This window comes from Mytilus edulis, chromosome 12 (assembly GCF_963676685.1).
Source record: "Mytilus edulis chromosome 12, xbMytEdul2.2, whole genome shotgun sequence".
Lineage (NCBI taxonomy): Eukaryota > Metazoa > Mollusca > Bivalvia > Mytilida > Mytilidae > Mytilus > Mytilus edulis.
The window spans coordinates 3993243-4014093 of record NC_092355.1 but is presented as its reverse complement, the minus strand read 5'-3'; the positions used below and the strand labels follow the sequence as shown (position 1 = coordinate 4014093).

At 31.6% G+C, this 20851-nt stretch overlaps 1 protein-coding gene across 3 annotated transcripts in view; it reads left to right on the top strand.

Moving 5' to 3' along the window:
- Window positions 1-13743, top strand: part of LOC139499494 (MAM and LDL-receptor class A domain-containing protein 1-like) — a 56819-nt gene extending 43076 nt beyond the window's left edge. For all 3 annotated transcript variants that reach the window (XM_071288196.1, XM_071288194.1, XM_071288195.1), the window contains 11 exons: window positions 434-667; window positions 1235-1329; window positions 1926-2058; window positions 3263-3438; window positions 4148-4226; window positions 5146-5274; window positions 6251-6342; window positions 8051-8183; window positions 10510-10691; window positions 11777-11858; window positions 13206-13743. In XM_071288196.1, coding sequence (XP_071144297.1) covers window positions 434-667; window positions 1235-1329; window positions 1926-2058; window positions 3263-3438; window positions 4148-4226; window positions 5146-5274; window positions 6251-6342; window positions 8051-8183; window positions 10510-10691; window positions 11777-11858; window positions 13206-13219 — 1349 coding nt within the window. In that variant the 3' untranslated portion in view covers window positions 13220-13743. The remainder of the gene's footprint in view (window positions 1-433; window positions 668-1234; window positions 1330-1925; window positions 2059-3262; window positions 3439-4147; window positions 4227-5145; window positions 5275-6250; window positions 6343-8050; window positions 8184-10509; window positions 10692-11776; window positions 11859-13205) is intronic.
- The last annotated feature ends 7108 nt before the right edge of the window (window positions 13744-20851 follow it).

The following is a 20851-nucleotide window of genomic DNA, read 5'->3' as shown; positions in this document are numbered from 1 at the left end:
GTTTTAAACAGCATAAAAAATCTAAGATTAATAAACACTTTGTTCGATTACTCTTTTAGGCACGAACAATGTTTAAAGCGGACTAACTCAGATTGTATAAATCATACGAAGGTAGTTTTCCGATGCACAATTCTCATAATTCGATTAAGTCGAGACAAATCAATGTTAACATAAAATGAACTGACAAAAAGGCGTTACTCAGAATGTATTAACTGAGGAAATCGCAGGAGGCTCAAGAAAAAGTTAATGTGAAATAATATTCTGTAACAATATTAATACTGAATTTCACGGAAAACCACGTATTATTCAATTTTACAGTGGTCAGACAAAAATGAGATAACTTTTGATTTTTGATTTTAAAGATCATTTAATAGAATAGAAATCATAAAGAATGTTGAATGTTTCTATTATGATTTTCTAAAGTTAATTTCAGCCAACCCAGTCCCAAATGGTTCAACAAACTCACCAACTACAACAAAACTAACCACTACTAAACCAACTACAACTAAACCAACTACAACTCGACCAACTACAACTAAACCAACTACAACTCGACCAACTACAACTCGACCAACTACAACTAAACTAACTACAACAAAACTAACTACAAGTCAACCAACTACAACTCAACCAACTTCAACAAAGCCAAATATAACTCAGCAAACAGGTATGTTAATGAATAGGATTGCCTGCCCCTACCTATGCAACTTGAGAATCTGAATTTACCTATCAGGTAACAGTTTCGTTCATTAACAGTTGTTTAATGTACAGCGCCATAGAGTAAATCTGATTTTTTTTATATAGGGCGCTTTATAAATTGCCATTATTATATATCGATGAATAATGAATATTTTTAAATTACTAATGGAAATGGGAAATATGGCAACGAGACAACAACGCGCTTTTGTTTTAGAAGAAAACAGCTCAAGGCCACCAATGGGTTTCAACACGGGGAGAAAGTCCCACACCCAGAATCCTTATGTCTTAATTTGGTGTTGTTTTTTTTGTGAATAGATCTGTTTATGTAGTGTGTTCCATAAAGGATCATGTCTAGATATAATCTTAATCTAAATTGGACTGTTTAATTGCCAGTAGTCACTGTTGTCTGCTCTATGGTCGGGTATTGTATCGCTTTGACACATTCTCCATTGCCATTTTCAATTTAACTCTTGATCGGGATGAGGAATTAGAAAAATATGACTTGAAATATTATTTGTTCTTTTTTGTTTTTCAGAATGTAGATCAGAGTTCATATGTGGATTTGAAGGTCAAGAGAAATGCGTATTTGAAAATATAGATCAGGATGATTTTGATTGGGATATTAATTATGTTAGTGTTGTATGTTTATGACATATGAATATAATTTGTATAAGATATTCGGCATGAATCAATTTAACACTAACAAAACAGAATAATGCAGAATATGCTTCAATTAAAAACAATCAAATAATTAAAGAATAAGACATGAAGTAAATTATTACTGCTGATATCTATCAGTCATCTGCTTACACCTAATCGTTTGCGCAGGAGATCATAATTTGTTTTAATGTATTCTTATCGCGTAATAGTGTCTTTTTAGCGGTATTTCAGCATTGTCATATACGTGAGAGGTATGGCTACCCATAAAACCACGTTCAACCCACAATTTTTTTATTAAAATTTCCTGTTCCATGTCAGGAATATGGCAGTTATCAAATATTCCTTTTCTATGTACGTTGGTGTTTGTTTTAATAGCAGTTCAGTGTTGTTTTTTTTATCCATTTTTTTTCCTGGTATTGTTGATTTGTGTTGCTCAGTTTTAGTTTGTGACCCGGATATCTTTTAGTAAAATCGATTTATATCTATTAAACAGCGGTATAGTACTATTGCCGGTATTTAGATTTTGTATAATTTTTACTTTCATATCTATCATATATATTTTTAAGGGGTCAACATCTAGCACTTCAACTGGTCCTGATAATGCCTATGAAGGTTCTGGATATATTTACACTGAGGCATCGTCTCCGCGTTTACAGGGGGACAAAGCTGTGTTGTCAACTGCTAAGACAAGACTAGCCGGTGAGTGACAAACTTATCATCTATACATTTTTTTTGGAAAAGTAAGTAGTGAATCATGTCTTTACTGGAACACTGACTACTGAACTGATAATACCATCGGTGATACACAGTCCACAGACAGCAGTACCAACCATGTGCTTGATAATGAAATTGACACCTTATAGATTAAGTGACTTTTACTTAAACCGTATTAGAAAAAAAAGTAAAATCACAAAAATACTGAACTTAGAGGAAAATCAATTAGGTGCGCTGAAGCGTCAAACAAGTTATATGTAGACTGCAAATAATGCAAATGAGTTCTTTACATTGTAATGACTGCAAATGAGTTATATTTAAACTGTAATGACTTAAATGATATTCGTTTCGACTGATTGAACTGCAGATAAATATATTTTTCATACTGCAATTACAGTATGTATATTATAAATATACTGCAAATGAAATGTATACTCCTTATATTGGCAATCAGTTTTGAATACACCGTGTATACTGCCAATGAGTCATTTAAATGTTATAGTTAAAAATGCCATTAAAGTGAGAGGTTTGGCATGCCACAAAACCAGGTTCAACCCACCATTTTTTCATAAAATGCCCTGTACCAAGTCAGGAAAATGGCCATTGTAACATTATAGTTCGTTTCTGTGTGTATTACATTTCGGTTATGTGTCTCTGTTGTGTCGTAGTTCTCTTATATTCGATACGTTTCCCTCAGTTTTGTTTTTTTCTCTATCGATTTGTGGATTTTTAAACAGCGGTATACTACTGTTGCTTTTATTTATATATAGATACGTTATTAACTGTGGATTGGCTATATCTATATTGAATTCTTGTGCTGCAAATAAGTAATTGTTCAATTTCAATACTTAGATAGACTATACCTAAAAGAAATGAGGAGGTATACTAATAATGCAGCAACTGCATAGAGGACATATATAAACTCTGATGCTAGCAATGGGTTATATATAGACTGTAAATATTGTCATAGTTTCGGTATAGTTCTATATGGATCAGTGTTGGTCAGGTTAAATCTAAGTATTTGTTAACTCATGTAATTGAGTATATTTTTATTCTGATAAAGTGCAAAGTCAGATCGATCAATTTATTTGCAAACTCTTTTAACATTGTGTATCTATACAATCCGAAACATCAAAATGATGATATATCACTTTAAATACTTTTGACATACTTTCGTATATCCTTTCAGGTAAAAGTACGCATTGCTTACAGTTTTACCTGCATATGTATGGTGAGCCCGGTACCTTAGATGTTAAATATGGTGAAAGTGGTTCTGCTTATTCTGTTTGGTCAATGTCCGGTGACCAAGGAGATCAATGGAAGTATCATCAAGTGGAACTACCTCCTAGCTTCAGTAATCCAGTGGTAAAACAGATATGTATTTGTCGTTTTAGTATTCAAACCAGTCCGGTGTCTTCCACCATAGTTGGTTGTAATCTATCAGAACACGGTCGGTCTAGTTATCAAACTGATTATGCACATGTATTTTAAGACATGAATGCAATTCAATTGTAGATTTAAAAAAATCACGAGGACAATGTATGTGATCTTTCGTTTTAATACGATTTTACTCAATCTGATTTTTTTTCTTTCATTTTGTTCTAACTTTTAGGTTGAAAAGTATATCAATGATCCATATGTTTTAATATATTTTCCAAAAAAAAAATCTGATTGCATACTATTTACCTATCATTTAATATTGGTAAAGTTGTCAATGCTTTACGTGTATATTCAAAAGATATGTTAAGTTTTACTCAAATAATCACGTTATTAAAGAGGCGGTATCTACGGTTTTCTCACAAAGGACATTTTATATATAATAAACAATTAAAATATTTTGGTACAAATCCTGGCGTTTATTTCAAGATATTTACTTTATAGTGGAGAATTTTGATACTTATTGGCCCCACAAGTAGGCATTTGTAAACTTGCCCTATATTCATATTTTAATCACATTGACTAAATAGATAAATTCTTGCCAATTTTCCTTTTAATGATTCATTCGGATAATTCATTTTAAGGACAAAAACAGAAAAGAGAGAGAAAAGATTCAGAAATTTACTTTTCGTTTTAGATCTCATTGGAATCATCTAGAGGCTCATCATATAGATCAGACATAGCACTTGATTCAGTAAAACTCAGCGTTGGAGAATGTAAGTACCGACAACAGAATCGTAGGATTTCTATGATAAATTCAAATATTTCATATTTTTTTAAGGATTGACACAAATATACAAATAGATTATGATAAGATTGTCAATACTTTCAATTATCATTTTCTGAGATTATGGGTTCGAGATTTATTTGGTTTCATTTTAGCTAAAGAAGTTCAATTTACCCTTAATCGGCTATAATTATAAGACACTGGCAGGAATAAAAAACAATTTTCACAAAATATATTGTTTCTTCATTATTACAATATGTATTAGTTAGCTATTCATTTTTTTTTTAAATCTTTCATCCTGAACAAGCCATTTAAAATCAAACAGTTATCCAGACCTTTTTTTCGTTATTATACTTTCATATATTGATCTGATGTTCGTACATTAGTGTAAAATGATAATGATAATGATAATTTTGAAAAAATGAAAACAACATTTATATTTGAAAGTCAAAAGATGTATAGGAACTGAAATAGTTGAAGAGCTATATAATCAAAAAAGGACCTAAAATAAAAGCCAAATCCTTCTATGACCTACTTTGCTTGAGGTAGTTGACCTGCTTTTGATGAAATAACGGCCATTTGGACTTTAATCAGTATTATAAAAAAAAAATACCAAGGAGGCAATGAAAATTAATTTCTAATAAAACAGAAAGGTCAAAAATAAAAACGACGAAAAGAAAGATAATTATACAATTACATTACATAACATTACATAGAAACAAAAGTCTGAGCAACACGAACTCAAACATAAACTGAGGATGAACTCAGGTTAAGCATTCCATGTTCAACTGGCAGTTGTGTTGCGTTGTGAAAGCTTTCATTGTGCGGACCTTTTTATTATTCCGTGAAACACATTTAATTCTACTTTTGTCTTCTCGGACAGTACTCTAGTACTTTGATATTTGCAGGTCCCTCTCAATCTGCCTGTACTAGTAACCCATGTAACAATGGTGGTTCATGTAATGCGGATGGGAGCACTGATGGATATAATTGTTATTGTATGACAGGCTGGTCTGGAGATAAATGCAACGTTAAAGGTAATGGATAACTGAAATTGTAAGGACACAGGGGCTTAAGTCATTCTTTTATCATTTCTTTATACTTTGAAAGATTGAGACATATTGCATTGAAGTAGATTAAGGTGGATCATCACTAAATATTTCTTAAGATAGATTTTTTTTTTATTTTGTGCAAATGCAGTTGATGAAATGCTCTTGTGAAAAAAACAATAAAAAGTAGGTGTCATCGTCCTTGTTTGGACAGTATCTTGATCTATTGTGTATTTTCGAGGTTTTTTACATAGATATTACACATGTTACAGGGAAATGGGCCTTTGTAACCGTTTGCTAGTTGAGATAAAATTCCATGAGATAGATTTTTCTTATTTTCTCTAAAATTGTAGCCAAGGTAGAGTGTTTTTTTTTTAAATAATCGGTTCACCGTGCATATTGACAGAGAAATGTTTACACATGTAGTCCATGAACGCTGCACAGAATTTGCTGGGTTTTTTTTTTTTGCGACAACCATTTGAATAAAATTCATAAGGGTAAATCATATTTGATTCAATAACAATTACAGCTAAACGTACAGGTGTTTATCATTTTTGGAGGATATCGTGTGTCCAATTCTTTAATCAATTTGAATAACACATAGGATATTCAATACAGGCCACAGTAAAACATTTCGCGCGACTCGCTCATATTATTCTTACTTCGAGCCAACCAGGCGTTGCTCTTTCTGTGAATGTTGTGTTCTTATAACAGACGCAGCAAACACCAATTTTAAAGTCTTTAATATGGCCTAGATGCTAACTTCCAATATACTGCACACGTACCAAAAGACACAGACAATTGCATTTTTGTTCTTCAGTAAATAAAAATGATACTTTATTAATTTCGTATGAAGCTTTATTCTGTTCTTATCTTCATCAAAAGCGCTTAAACTCAAACACCGGAAACCTAATGATGTATAAGACTTAAAGACATGAAGAGCAATATCACATATTTTTATCAGGAAATACAAGTTTCAGTTGTGGATTTGAGACTGATGCACCATGTATTTTCAAGAATTCATCACAGGATGACTTTGATTGGAGTTGGAATTCTGTAAGTTTGTAATACAATCTGCTTTACGTTTCATAAAAGGTTGTTTAAATATGATTTAAGACCAGTCAGAATGTGACGACTTTAAAGTAAGTTTATTGTTCATTTTCAGATCGAGTAAGCTTTAGAAAGTTTTTCCTAATTAGGTAATTCGTAATTTGTTATGGCTCATATGTTTCTCTTTGTTGACAGTTTTGTTATTTGATTTTACCATGTGATTATGGACTTTCCGAATTGGTTTTCCTCTAAGTTCAGTATTTTTGTGATTTTACATTTTTCATATTCTCAGAGTAATCGTTATTCAGATTTGCTGCTTATTTATTTAGTACTAGTTCCAAACAATATGGACAGTATAAATTTCAGGAAAGATGACAAAAAAGCATTGCATTTATAATGGTTAGATAAAATTAATTTGGAGATTAAGGCTGAACTTCCATGATAATGAGAATGTGGATAAGGTGAAAGTTGAATACATACATCTCCCATGACCTGTTTTCATTAACTAGATATTATAAGTGGATAAGGTGAAAGTTGAAAACGTACATCTTCCTTGACCTGCTTCCATCCACTAGTATGAGTGGATAAGGTGAAAATTCAAAATATACGTCTCCCATGAACTGTTTCCATCCACTAGTATAAGTGGATAAGGTAAAAATTGAAACCATACATCTCTCATGAACTGTTTCCATCCACTAGTATAAGTGGATAGGCAGAATGTTTAATACATACATCTCCAATTAACTGTGCCCATCCGCTAATATAAGGGGATAAGGTGCAATTTGAATACATACATCTTCCGTGAACTTTTTTTATCCACTAGTACAAGTGGATCATGAGAAAAATGAATACATAAAGCTTCCATGAACTATGTCCATCAACTAGTATAAGAAAATAAGATGAAAGTTGAATATATACATCTCCCATGACATGTGTCGATCTATTAGTACAAGTGGAGAAGGTGAAACTAGAATACATGCATCTCTTATGTCCTGTTTCGATCCATTAGTACAAGTGGATAAAGTTAAAGTTGACGACCTACATCTTCAATGTCCTGTTTCTATCCACTAGTAATTAGGTTAATAAGGAGAAAGTACAATACAGATATCTTCCATGCCTGTTTCTATCCACTGTTATAATAAGTGGATAAGGATAAGGTTGAATACATATATCTCTTATGTCCTGTTTCGATCTATTAATCCAAGTGGACAGGGTGAACGTTGAATATATACATCTCCCATGATCTGTTTCAATCCACTAGTATGATATTAGTTAGATTATTAATGTGTTTTGATTGTCAATTCAAGCGTCCAAAACGAATCGTTTTCATTCATTCTTCTTAAAAGTATTGGAAACGAAAATAAAATATTAAGTAAATAAATACATGTATATGATAGCAATATCATACAAAACTATTGACATACTAAAATACTGAGAAAAACAGAGGAAGGTTTGGACCTAAGGTAAACGTATAAGGTACAACCTACATAATGTATAAGTTTTCTGTAGATGATATAACAAAAAGATGTGGTATGATTGTCAATGAGACACCTCTCCACAAGAGACCAAATGACACAGAAATTAACAACTATAGGTCACCGTACGGCCTTCAACAATGAGCAAATTTGTACGAGTTAATTTCTTTCTGGGACCCATTGTAAGAAAGTATTGTTACTTGTAAATAAAATTGTTATCATTAAGATGATGATTTTAGTTGACTACCCCAAGTAAATATACTGGACCCGAGAGAGCAGCTGTTGGAACTTACTACTTATATACAGAGGTATCATCCCCAAGAGTGCTTGGAGATAAAGCTGTACTCACAACTGAAGCGACTAACTTACAATGTAAGCTTTTATAGAATAAATAAAAAAAGTGTTGGCGCTTAGAAAGAATTTGAATAAGGCTGTACTGTAAATTTAAAAACTATATTATTGTTGAATATACACTGAAGTGTTAGAACTTAGATAATTAGAAATAAAACTGTACTCACAACTGATGTTGCTCAGGTAACAAGATAAGCTTCTGATAAATTTATGTAACACTACTCTCAAACGTGTCCATTCCGTCAACCGTTTCCGCCATCGAAAGGTGCTTATGTTGCCAGAACGTATCCAACAATTTCTATCCGACAAAAAGTTTCCACATTAATACACCAAAACGTCTCAAACCTTTTAGCGCTAATATGTCCTCTGTGACATCAATAATATGACGGCTCCGTGTTGAAGGCCGTACATTGACCTATGATGGCACTCAAACCACATCTTCTTATATCTATGGCAGTCATAAACAACTAAAGACTGGTCTAGCGAAAAATGGAATCAAAACCGCTTTTAAAGGACATCAATACAGTTCCCGGAATTTAAAGGGTAGCTGAGGTTACACGAATAAAATCAAAATAAAAGACCTAGTAAAGCTGCAGAAATTTACATAGAGGATACATACAATTGGTTTTATTTCTATAAGGAATCTGGACGCAGTAAAAAAAAATGGACAAGAATTAGCAGCCCAAAAATCTACGAACAAATTTGTTGAGACTTTCAACGAATCACGATAGGTCGAAAAAGATTTTTTTTATTTTGGTTGCTTCACGTTAAGTTGCAAATGTTTCATGCATGTTCAGGACGATCACGATAAAAAATAATCAATTTAACACCAACGATGGCCAAATAGATCCATCATTTGACAACTAATGGTATCTATCATTCCTACCCTCGTTAAAAAACAAATCACTTTAAAATAATTGATGGACACATTTCGGCGTCTTACACGAGGTAATATAATTGAGAATTGAAATGGGGAATGTGTCAAAGACTACCCGACCAAAAGAGCACAAAACAGCACAAGGCCACAATGGGTCTTCAGCACAGCGAGAAAATCACGCACCCGGAGGCGGGCTTCAGGTGTCCCCTCAAACAAAAATATGTACTAGTTTAGCGAAATGATCGTTACACTTAACTCCGAAACATATAAATGTACTAAAATTTAAAAAAAAAACATACAAGACTAACAAACGCCAATGGATCCTGACTTAGGACAGGCGCAAAATTGCGGCGTGATTAAACATGTTTTGTGATATCTCAATTCAAATATGTAACAAAAATTTACCATCATGTACAAAATTAAGAGATAAATGGGGTCGGCATTTTTGACATTTACTTAACTTTTCGTGGTTTTTTTTAGACATTTTTATCCTTTGGACAGACATACTTTTTTGTTTCAAAAGATAAACACATGTGGATTTTTGTAAAAAGGTTATGATTTTTTGGCTTTATATTTATCTAATATAAAAAAAATTATACGTGATATTTTCATAAAAATTGGAACAAATAATCTTTTTGCAATATTAAGTCTAGTGTCATTTTTTTTAAAACGATGTCTATAAACTCCTTACAAGCTAATGATTAAAATCACTTGAAAATGCATCTTTTCCCGATGTGTCGCAGTTTGACGTCGCCAAAAATAACATTGTACGTAAGAAACGTCATTACCTGCGTTGTAACTGTATTGTATACCATTTAAGGTGGTACCCAACACTTTCACTAAAATTAATTTGGCTCGTTTAATTTTCATAAAATTTTGTCAAAGTATTTACTTTGACCCTTTAACAAAAATATAAAAATTTCAAAAATTTTGAACCAACTGTTTTGTCAGAAAAATTACACTGGTTATATAGCAGTTTGACATACACCAATTTTGATCATTGAGAAGCTTAATTTCCCTTTACAACTCAACGTAATTAAAACGTTAAGCTGACTTTACAGAGTTATCTCCCTGTAGTGTTAGGTGCCACCTTAAAAAAAATTACATGAGTGAAGTGCATGTATGGTTGTCTGGATGAAATTTACAGAAAAGAGAATAATGACAAAAAGTGTTAGATAATAGAGAAGTATATGGTGCTAAAATATCAAGAAATAAATTGGAAATAATTTTAAAATAGAGCAAAACATAGCCTAAAAATAAAGATTACAGAAATAAAGACCTTCGTGTATTTAGAAAAAAAATAATTTTCTATATCATTTTTATAATAGCCACCTATTATTAAAAGTAAAATAACGAAATATCGAACTCCGAGACTATACTGACTGGGCATCTTTTTAGTATTCTTGAAGATGGATATCTCACTGATAATTATACCTTATTGCGTTAAATTGAAAATCCTTTGTTATTCAGCTGGAGGTTGGTGTCTGTCCTTCCAATACCATATGAAGGGGAGAGGTATTGGGACATTAGAAGTATTTTATGGGGATAAAACCTCCTCTTTGACAAGTATTTGGAACAAAACTGGAGAGCAACCAGATCCCGACCAATGGAAAACTTCTACTTTAGAGTTACCACAATTAACTAATCCTGTTGTAAGTATTTTGCTAATATCGAAAACTGCTACTACAGACAAACCACAGTTTAGGAATCATGTTGTTGGTATTCTATAACTATAGCTTTAAAATAGCCTTTTGTATATTCTAAGTTATAAGTGTATTTTTAGATTCGATAACTGATCACGACGCCCGCTACTTTCCAAGTAGAGTTAAGATTCAGCCCAATTACCTGTTATTGAGCATCACAAGAATGCTTAACCCATGTGTGTCAGGATCATAGCCCTATCTCGTCTATATATATTTTGCCATCCATGTTCCGTCTCGTGATGCGTAAGGTACATTTTTTGTTTCCTTAGCTTTAAATAGGGATTGTGGTTCATGTTTGCAAATTTTTTCTTCAGACGTATTATTTACAATAAGTTGTTCAACAACTGATGAGAAATTGCATTTACAATGTATTAACAATATATAAGGGATATTCATACTCCAATTCAAGATTGAAATTATTTTTCATGTTTTGTTTTATTAAACCCTTAATGTATGCCAAAGTTCTTTACTGTTGCTTTTTAACTAAATGTAGTTTTGATAAAATTTCTTCTTGGCACTAAAACAGGTATAAAATTGACCCTATCTTTTCTTTAATTATGCATATTTTTTATAATGAATGCCACTTCCTATTTTTTCATTCTGTTTGTTGTTTTCATTGATGCAGCTTTGTCGACTACTTGCACAAAACGTTCATGCCATTTGTCTACAGCTTGACAAATAACATTTTCTTTTACATTTCAATTATATGAAATATAGTTTAAAGCAAGTCTGCACGAAAGACGTCCATTAAATTTCTTAAAACACCGGTTTCTTGATTTTTTTACCTTTGTGTGCATCCTTTGATTTAACATACTAAAACATAGTAAAGCATAATAAAAAACAAAACAACAAATCCTATTTTCATCAATAGTTATGACATACATATGTTCAGTACGAGTCTCTGGTCTTTCATAAATACGTGTAACATTGATTGTCATGTGTGTGAGGTCAACAGATTATCTAGGGACATGTTTACCAAAAAGAGATTCTTAACCATGTTAACGGTATAGATATATTCATTAATATTTTTCCAGATCACCATAGAAGCGAGCAGAGGTTCGTCATTCAGAGGTGACATTGCTATTGATGATCTCACCCTCAGGTCTGGTGGATGTAGTAAGTGTTACTCAGATACATAAAAATAACCTGTTTGAAAAAGTTATATACTAGAAAAACTTTGATTTTTATCTGAACTATGGTAGATAGAATAAGGTTATAACACACATGATGTACACAGCCGAATATTCTCAATGATTATTTCAATGACATAATTGTTTTTTTAAAGTTAAAATAGTACAAATAAGATAACTATCCACCAGACATCAAACGATGGAGATGTTAGTAAATAACTGTACGACCTTCTTTAATGAGTAAAATTCATGCCGCATAGCTCTAATCCATTCAACTTTGTGAATATGCATGAAATATTCGCCACTGAATATTAAGCTAATAAAAGTCAATACACATATTATTTTCTATTAAACTTAAATGATAAATGGGGGTAGTATCATTGATTTGGGATACTTTATATTAGGGATGTTTGTTTCTGTAATTCAATAACATTGTAATACATAATTGAATACATACATGACATTATTTTATTTAAGTCAAATTTCCAAATTATAGTCCTGGAAGTTATAATAGAAATATCAGCTTTTTTACTATTGTTATTTTACTTTGGTTTGCTTTACAAATTCTGCTGTGTCACTTTGCTTGACTTTGACAAAACGAGCATCTGTTTCGTTCACCTTAATTGTTAGAAAAGTTTCATATATCACTGAGTGCAGGGCAAACTCACTGGTTTTTTCTCGGCAGTTAAATGTTAAATATTTAAAACGCTCGGAGAGCCTCGCGTTTTAAATTTCAAAATTGAGTTGATAAATATCGTATAACACTCAAAACAGTGGTAGAATCTATATTGTACATTTGAATTAGTTGATTTTGTATAAAATTATATTTTTGATGCATAATGGTGATCATTTATTTAGGAGTGAAATTTAAAAAAAAAAAACATGGAAGAAAAAGAGGCTATAGATATATTATCCTTGTACTATTAATGACACAGAACGAATAAAATGATGATGATTAAAAAAGTTAAACAGTTAAATAATTCAAAGTTACATAAGTTTTTTTTTTTTGATAAGACAAACAATAGTATGAAGTAGGTACTACAGTTCATTAGAAGCTCCCGATGGTTTTATGAAAATGCTTTTCAGTAAGCAGATTAACAAATTTGAAAAAAAAATCGTATGCTACTCAAATACAAATTTGTAGGAAGTTGTGTGTTCCTTTATGGTGTTTTACATAAAAAAAATACTGAGAAAAAACCGAAAAGACTTTTATCGCCCGTAGTATTTTTGAAGGTCATTCAGTGTCAAAGAGGAATAGAGCAAAAGTGTTCCTTATGCAGTTAATGTTTTCTTAGGAAGCATGTGACACTTATTTTGTTTATCTCTTTTGTAGTTCCAGGAAATTAACAGAAAAATGAAAAACCTTGAAATAATGACTCGATGGTCATGTGACATTAACACAAAGAGCTTACTCGACAAAAATGACTTAATGGTCAAGTGATATAATCAGTTACTTATACATTATCTCTACTAACAGTTGTATGAAAAATTACTAAAAATATAAAGATATATATTAAATTGTGTTAATTAATCACAATTACTTTTCAGCCGCTTCCTATAATTTATGTGAGAATTTTTAAAGTTTCATTGCAAAAGTGCTAAACTGAAAGCAAGTGCCAATAAACTTTGGGTTGTATGTTCTTCTAAAACAATCATTATATGATTATAAATTATAAATTTGAACAATTGTTTTCTTAAAGACAACGTATACAGTGTTATTAGAAAATAAAGGATTTTTATTTAGTTTCACCAATTGCTTTATATTTACTATGTATTTTATTAACACATATATGATATATATGTTATTATTTTGAATGCACAATTATGTATTCAGTAACCATTAGTTATTAGAATAAAAATATTCATTTATATTCATTGGTTTGTAAAAGAGAGGCGGAAGATACTGAGCTCAAAGGGTTAGTTAAAATAATAAGTCGGAAACGAACTGAAAATTGTATGGGGGTTAACAAAAGATAACAAAAAGACAAACAACAATCTAACAAATACAACAAAGAAAACTAAACAATATGTAATCTTCACTCAATAACTTACAAAATGTCATTTATAATGTTATTATCAATCCGTTTTTAATGCAGTCACTGTACAGTCATTTAATTACATTTAAAAGAAAGGGCAAATGAAATTGTAAACAATTTGGATGATTTTGAAATAATTTAATTTTGGATGTAACACGTCTTCTGATTACTTTTTTATTAAATGATAAGGACTGACTTTAAAATTTTATTCAGTGTGCACTACATTTTTATATCATTTGAAATAGACAGAAACAATATTATAGTCAGTCCTTCAATGTGATTGAAATACATTACAATGTTTATAAAAATCACTTTATATACGTTGTGTGCATCCGAAGCATATTTTCGGATTTATTTTCGCCAGGAACACTCAAAACTCAACATGAGTCATTTGGGATGTGTAGAGACGCTGTAACATTATAAAACCCATATCTGATTTACATATCTTTTGTGTGAATGTGGAATTTTATAATATTTAGAATTGCAATGTTTTTTCAAAAGAAAAATCGGTTTTTAATTTTGGGAGGTACGGTGTGCGGTGTGCAAAACAGTGTGTTCGTTAACTCGAAATACAATGTTGACTGCTGTATCCCAGATTAGATTTTTCTACCAATATTGTCTATTCTGCTAACAATTTGTTGTCCATTTATTGGAATGCAATACGACTGTCATACAAGTGGGAGGTTTGATAGTACAACCCAGATTTTATTCACCATTATCTACACAAGGAAATGACTATATATATAATTTGACAGTTGTTTTTGATTCCTGTAATGGGTTCGAGCATTTAAAATTTCCGTTTGATAAAAGGAATTTCCATTTGAATCTTTCTACGGTATCTATTTTTACATTTTTTAAATTGAAAGTACGTTGTCTTGGCTACTTTGTGCTTGTGAACATGACAATCATTGCGTAAAAGGATGAATCTACACCGGGCTGATAATAACGATTCGGGATTCAGGGTTCTTTATAAACATCTTAAACAACCTGATCATGACCCTTCTTTATTTTGGAAAGAGTACACCATGTGAACATGCTCGATGAAATTTATCACAACACCATGTAGTCCTTTCCGAAAAGATAGAAAAACAATGTGTATAAGAGAACTAGATATTGTTATGCCATACGGTTGCAATGATAATACCCAAGGATTATGAAATGTGTCAAGTTCAGCATGCAGTAATGTTAATGTAATGAGCTTATTTAATTCAAACTTAAATCGCAGAGTTCAGTAGATATGCATTGGTTTTTATAATGTCTGGATAGAGATTTGTATTTTGATTTTTTTTATAAAGCACTGCTAACTGATGGAAAAGGAGATATTGTGGTGTTTTATTGCTGTGTGAACAAGAATAACATACGTTTGATCATACTCCTCATCACAGTAGTAGCATTTGAAAGTTGATGAATCAAATTATCATCTCAATCCTACATTGTACTGCTTGATACTTTAGTGTAGAAAAACATGATTTATTTATTAGATGTTACTGGCTTTGAACTGGTTTTCAATAACCGCGACTACTCTTACATATTATTTCTGTGTATCTATTGTTTTTATGTCAATTGTTTTTCTGTGCCCAGCACTGAGCTATTGAAAAAGTAAAATCCCAAAAATACTCAGCTCTGAGGAAAAATCAATCTTAAAGTCCCTAATCAAATGGCAAAATCAAATGACAAAACACATCAAACGAATGGACAACAACTGTCATATATCATCTACAACGATGCGTGAACAAAACAGACATGATAAATAAAAGTCAAAATTTGGGTACAGCAGTCATTACTGTGTTACATAACAAACAATCATTAAAGAAAAAGCGCAAAAGCATCTATCAAATTAAAACACACATGCAGTGCGTCGCGTGAATGACGTCAGAAAATGTAAACGTCACATAGAAATTTTGTCAAATAAAGCCATTTGTAACTGATTTTTAAAGTTTTTTTTCGTATTTTATCTTGTACTTTAACACCATTGTTCAAAGTTGGTGGAATTGGGAGCGTTACACACATTATTCAGTGGTTGTTGTTTGTTCATGCCCGTCATATTTAGGTTGTTTTTGAATATTGTATTGTATATTGTAGGTCGTTAATTTTCTCGTTTCAATTGTTTCAATGTTTTCATGTTGAGGTTTATTTACATTTTGATTATATTAAAACTAAACGTGGTTACACAAGGTAAAAACAGGAACAAATCATTAGAAAAAACACGATCAAATCATTAGGAAAAACACGATCCCATCCAGACACTATATCTACTGTGGTAACACAATTTGAGGGGAGTATAAATACCGAGCTACGTCAAAAGGATATTACAATAAATGGACTCAACATGTGTTACATAGTTGTTTTTCGTGCTTTTTTTGTACATAAATTAGGCCTGTAGTTTTCTCGATTGTAGCCTTTTATAGCTGACTATGCGATACGGGCTTTGCTTTTTGTCAAAGGCCGTACGGTGACCTATATTGTAAATTCTGTGTCATTTGGAGAGTTGGCTGATTGGCAATTATACAAAATGTTCTTTTTTATATCTTCAATAAAGGTTAAAAACATGCAAAGACAAATAAAAGGAACACTTTAACACGTTATTAAGATAATAAATAACATCATTACCTAAACTATATACTTCTAGACCATCATGACCCTATTTGACAACAAGGTCCTGGTACCTTCCCTTGAACCTTTTTCTAGAAAAAGGACTAGATGTTCTGGGTCATCAATTTATTGACACTGGTGACGTTTATAAAGTCTGAGTAGCAGCTGCAAGCTTTTGAATAATGAAGGAGTTGAGAAATTTTTATATATTTTTAAACGTAATTAACTCACACTTGGATATAGTAGGGTGCCCAGTATCGAAAAAGACGTCTAGTTAACGAGTTAAAGTTAAAGGATAACACACGGCTATATTTATATGCAAACTATAGGAAAATCATTATAATTTCCAATTATGAATGTCGTCGTAAGCTACCGTGGTCACGTTTTTTTTCAAAATTTTGTGGTTTCTGAGGGTAACCAAAGATACCTCATCATACAGGCAATCTTCAACACGAGAAATATAATTATTGCTTTCTGCGTTATTTGTTCAAATTATACTTATCATTTAGCTTAAAATCAAATGTATGGTATAACGAAACCTGAAAAGATTTATATAATTTAAGTATAAGTATTTCATGACTTTAGTAAGACTATATTTTAGGTAAAATCTGTCACATTTTGAACGAAAGAAACTTTATTGCGTGTTATTTTCATGGGATTTTTACTTGATTACACCAATAAGACATGGTTCAAATGTGTGCCAAATATCTTTCGTGTAATGTTAATCGGTGCGAAGAAAATAGCAATTTAAAACACAAATTTAATGATAGTTGTGCCTTGGTTCAAACACGCCTTTTCTCGTGCCGTTAATCGTATTGTAGCTTACACTATCAGGTCATTAACTAGGACAATTGTCACTAACTTCAATTCTCTTTTTTTCTTGTTGTATGGTCTATTTGTATATTTTGAATAGTCCAGTTAGCTTGACGATCGTTGATTTGTTTTAGGAAATATTTGTTTTGTGGTCTTATATAACTTTAATTGGTTTTTTTAAATTGATAGTTATGTTATAATAATAATAATATACAAATCGAATCCTTCGGTCACGTTTTAGACCCGGAATATGGCACACATTCACATTCCTGTTAAACTATTCCCTAAAATAAGTAAGATGAAATACAATGGAATAAGTCTGCTATATGTCAGGGATATCTGACTAACTTGCTTATTAAGAGGCGAGGACACACAAAAGCTATATCGATGCTATGGGGCACGGAAAGATCATGTATATTTTAATATATTGCATAATGCTGCAGACCTAGACCAACTTCATACTGAAAAATTGTACCACCATTCTTGCTATAAATCTAACATTAGCAGACACAACTGCTGAATAAAGTTCTTGTCTTTAAAAATGGTCTGGTCATATACATGTATAGAAGGTCGTCAAATTCCTGACTGGAAAAAGTTTCTTCGAGTCAGTGAAAACCAGCAGGCCTTAATCAGATTTCTTGGCGAATCGATTGTTCAGCATCATGGCAAATCAACGTGCAGTTACTATGATACGTGAGGGAAGAAGTCATTTATCTAGCTAGCACTCCCAATGAACATAAACCTGCTCAGAAGGAGTAGTCAGGTTAAAAGAATTATTGTGTACACCTGATGAAGTAGATAAAAAGACGTGAAAAACACATTTTGTTTCCGACAAATTATTAAAGTTAAGATCTAAAAAACATCTTTATATCTTACTTGTAATGAATTAAATACAACAAATTTCAAATTTAGAAATTGAAATAGGTCATGGTGACTGTAACAGCTGTTTGAAATTTTCAAATTTGCACCCTTCTTGCAAAACAGTCAATTTAAAGTCATTTTTAGCGATACAAATATAAAATAAGTTCTAAATGTAGATACAAAATATGTTTTTCTATAAATAAGTTGTTTTTATTTTGCTCCAAACGCATATATGTAGGAGAAACCAGCTATCTAAATATGACTGTGCTTTTTTCCGGAATTTTTGCTTTGACCTTTGACCCGGATTTTAAAAAAACAAAGTGACCACGGCAGACAACGACGACAACGGTATTTCGATGAGGCTTGTTCTCCTCTTTCCAATGACATAAAGTATAGCCGTGTGTTATTCCGTTAAGGTAAATCGATCGAATTCGTTAATCGGGCACCCTACTAATAGGGGAAACAAGTTAATGACAGTGTAAACAGTGAAAATTAAAACATAGTAAAACAGAAAAATCTATTCGTTGTCTTGCGAATTAAATCCAAATATTAATGATTAAAATTCCTTACTCTGCTTTCACAGCTTTTATGAACAAAAAATAGAATCGTAGATACAAATTCCTTGTTTTAAGTCATGAAAAATCTAACTATTCAAAACAAAAAACAAATATACCAAAGATTTCATCAGTAAATGTATCAATAGTAATCTTAGGCAACAGGCTTATAATTTGTTACGATAGACGCTCGTTTCGTCTACAAAAGACTTATCGGTGAAGCGCAAATAAAAAAGTTAGAAAGCCAAACAAGTATAATGTTCAAGAGCATTGAGGACCAAAAATTAAAAAAGTTGTGCCAAATATAATGCACAACACGCTTTAGATAAGTGGTTGGTAATTATATACGAATTATAAATTACATTTCCTGATTAATTGTATGAATAAATAGACAACTAATAAATATTTTATTATACTAACTAACTGATACTGAATACATCTTATACGTCGAAAAAATATACACATATATGTCATTAGATTCGTCATTATATATGAATATTTGGTTTCTAAGTTAAGTTGTACCTGAAGAAAGAGTATTTCAAAAGAGATAGCACATCCTTTTTTTTAACGGAGATTTTGTTCAATGAACCCAGTTAACTTTTTGATCCTTAACATGAAAAAATTTGGCTGTGTAACATTATTGTTTTGTCTGTATACGAATAGGTCCAGTGAAGCTCAAATAAAAGTTTAAAAGCCAAACAAGTAAAAAATTGAAGACCATTAATGACCAACAATTCCAAAAACTTATGCGAAATTTATAATGCACAACACCCTTTAGATAAGTGGTTGGTAATTACATACAAATTATAAATCACATTTTCTAATAAATTGTATGTATATAAATTGTAAATTCCGTATATCGTCAAGTTATTGGAATTCCAATGGGGACTAACTGTGCACCACTTATTGCGGACCTGTTTTTGTATTTTTATGAGTTACAATTTATGACTAAAATTAACAAAGACTCATCGAAACAACATTTGATACAAAAAGTTTAACAATACTTTTAGATATTTGGATGATATATTGGCTCTCAATAATGACGACTTCAGTATGTATACTAAAGAAATTTATCCTGTTGAACTTACTTTAAATAAAGCTAATACTAACAATGACCACTGCCCTTTCCTCGATCTTGATATCTATATCATTAACGGGAAGCTTAATACAAAAATTTATGATAAAAGAGATGGTTTTTCATTTCCTATCGTTAATTATCCATTTTTAGATGGTGACGTTCCCTTGTCACCATCTTATGGTGTTTATATATCCCAACTTGTACGATTCGCTCGTGAATGTAACAACGTTTTAGATTTTAGCGAGAGAAATTTATGTATTACTGAAAAGTTATTACACCAGGGTTTTCGATATCACAAACTGGTCAAAACTTTACTAAATTTTATCACCGGTATAAGGAAATAATACGTAAATATAACTCAACATACAGACATCTATACGTTCAGGTATTTCACATCCTATCTTTTATGGTAATATTCTTTACAAAGCACAAAAATGTCAGTATTCACCTCAAAAGCTTACAAAACCTTTAAACAGACTTATTAAGAAGGGATATAGTTACGATACTGTTGTCAGGTCACTAAAGATTGCATATTTTGGCTTTAATATTGATTCACTTATAGGGTCTTTGCATCGGAACTAAACACATTTATTTTTTTTTAAACAGTTATTGGCATGACACGGGTTGTGTTCTTCTCTTATATCTTATGATAGTATGATACTAAACCCCTAACGGGAGGGATTGTGCCTGATATTCATATGATGAAGACATAATCTTTTAATCAGTTTAATTGAGGTCTGGAGTTGGCATGTCAGTTAACTGCTAGTAGTCTGTTGTTATTTATGTATTATTGTCATTTTATTTATTTTCTTTTGTTATATCTTTTGACATCGGACTCGGACTTCTCTTGAACTGAATTTTAATGTGCGTTTGATATGCGTTTACTTTTCTACATTGGCTAGAAGTATAGGGGAGGGTTGAGATCTCATAAACATGTTTAACCCGCCGCAATTTTGCGCCTGTCCCAAGTCAGGATCCTCTGGCCTTTGTTCGTCTTGTATGATTTTTAATTTTAGTTTCTTGTGTGTAATTCGGAGTTTAGTAT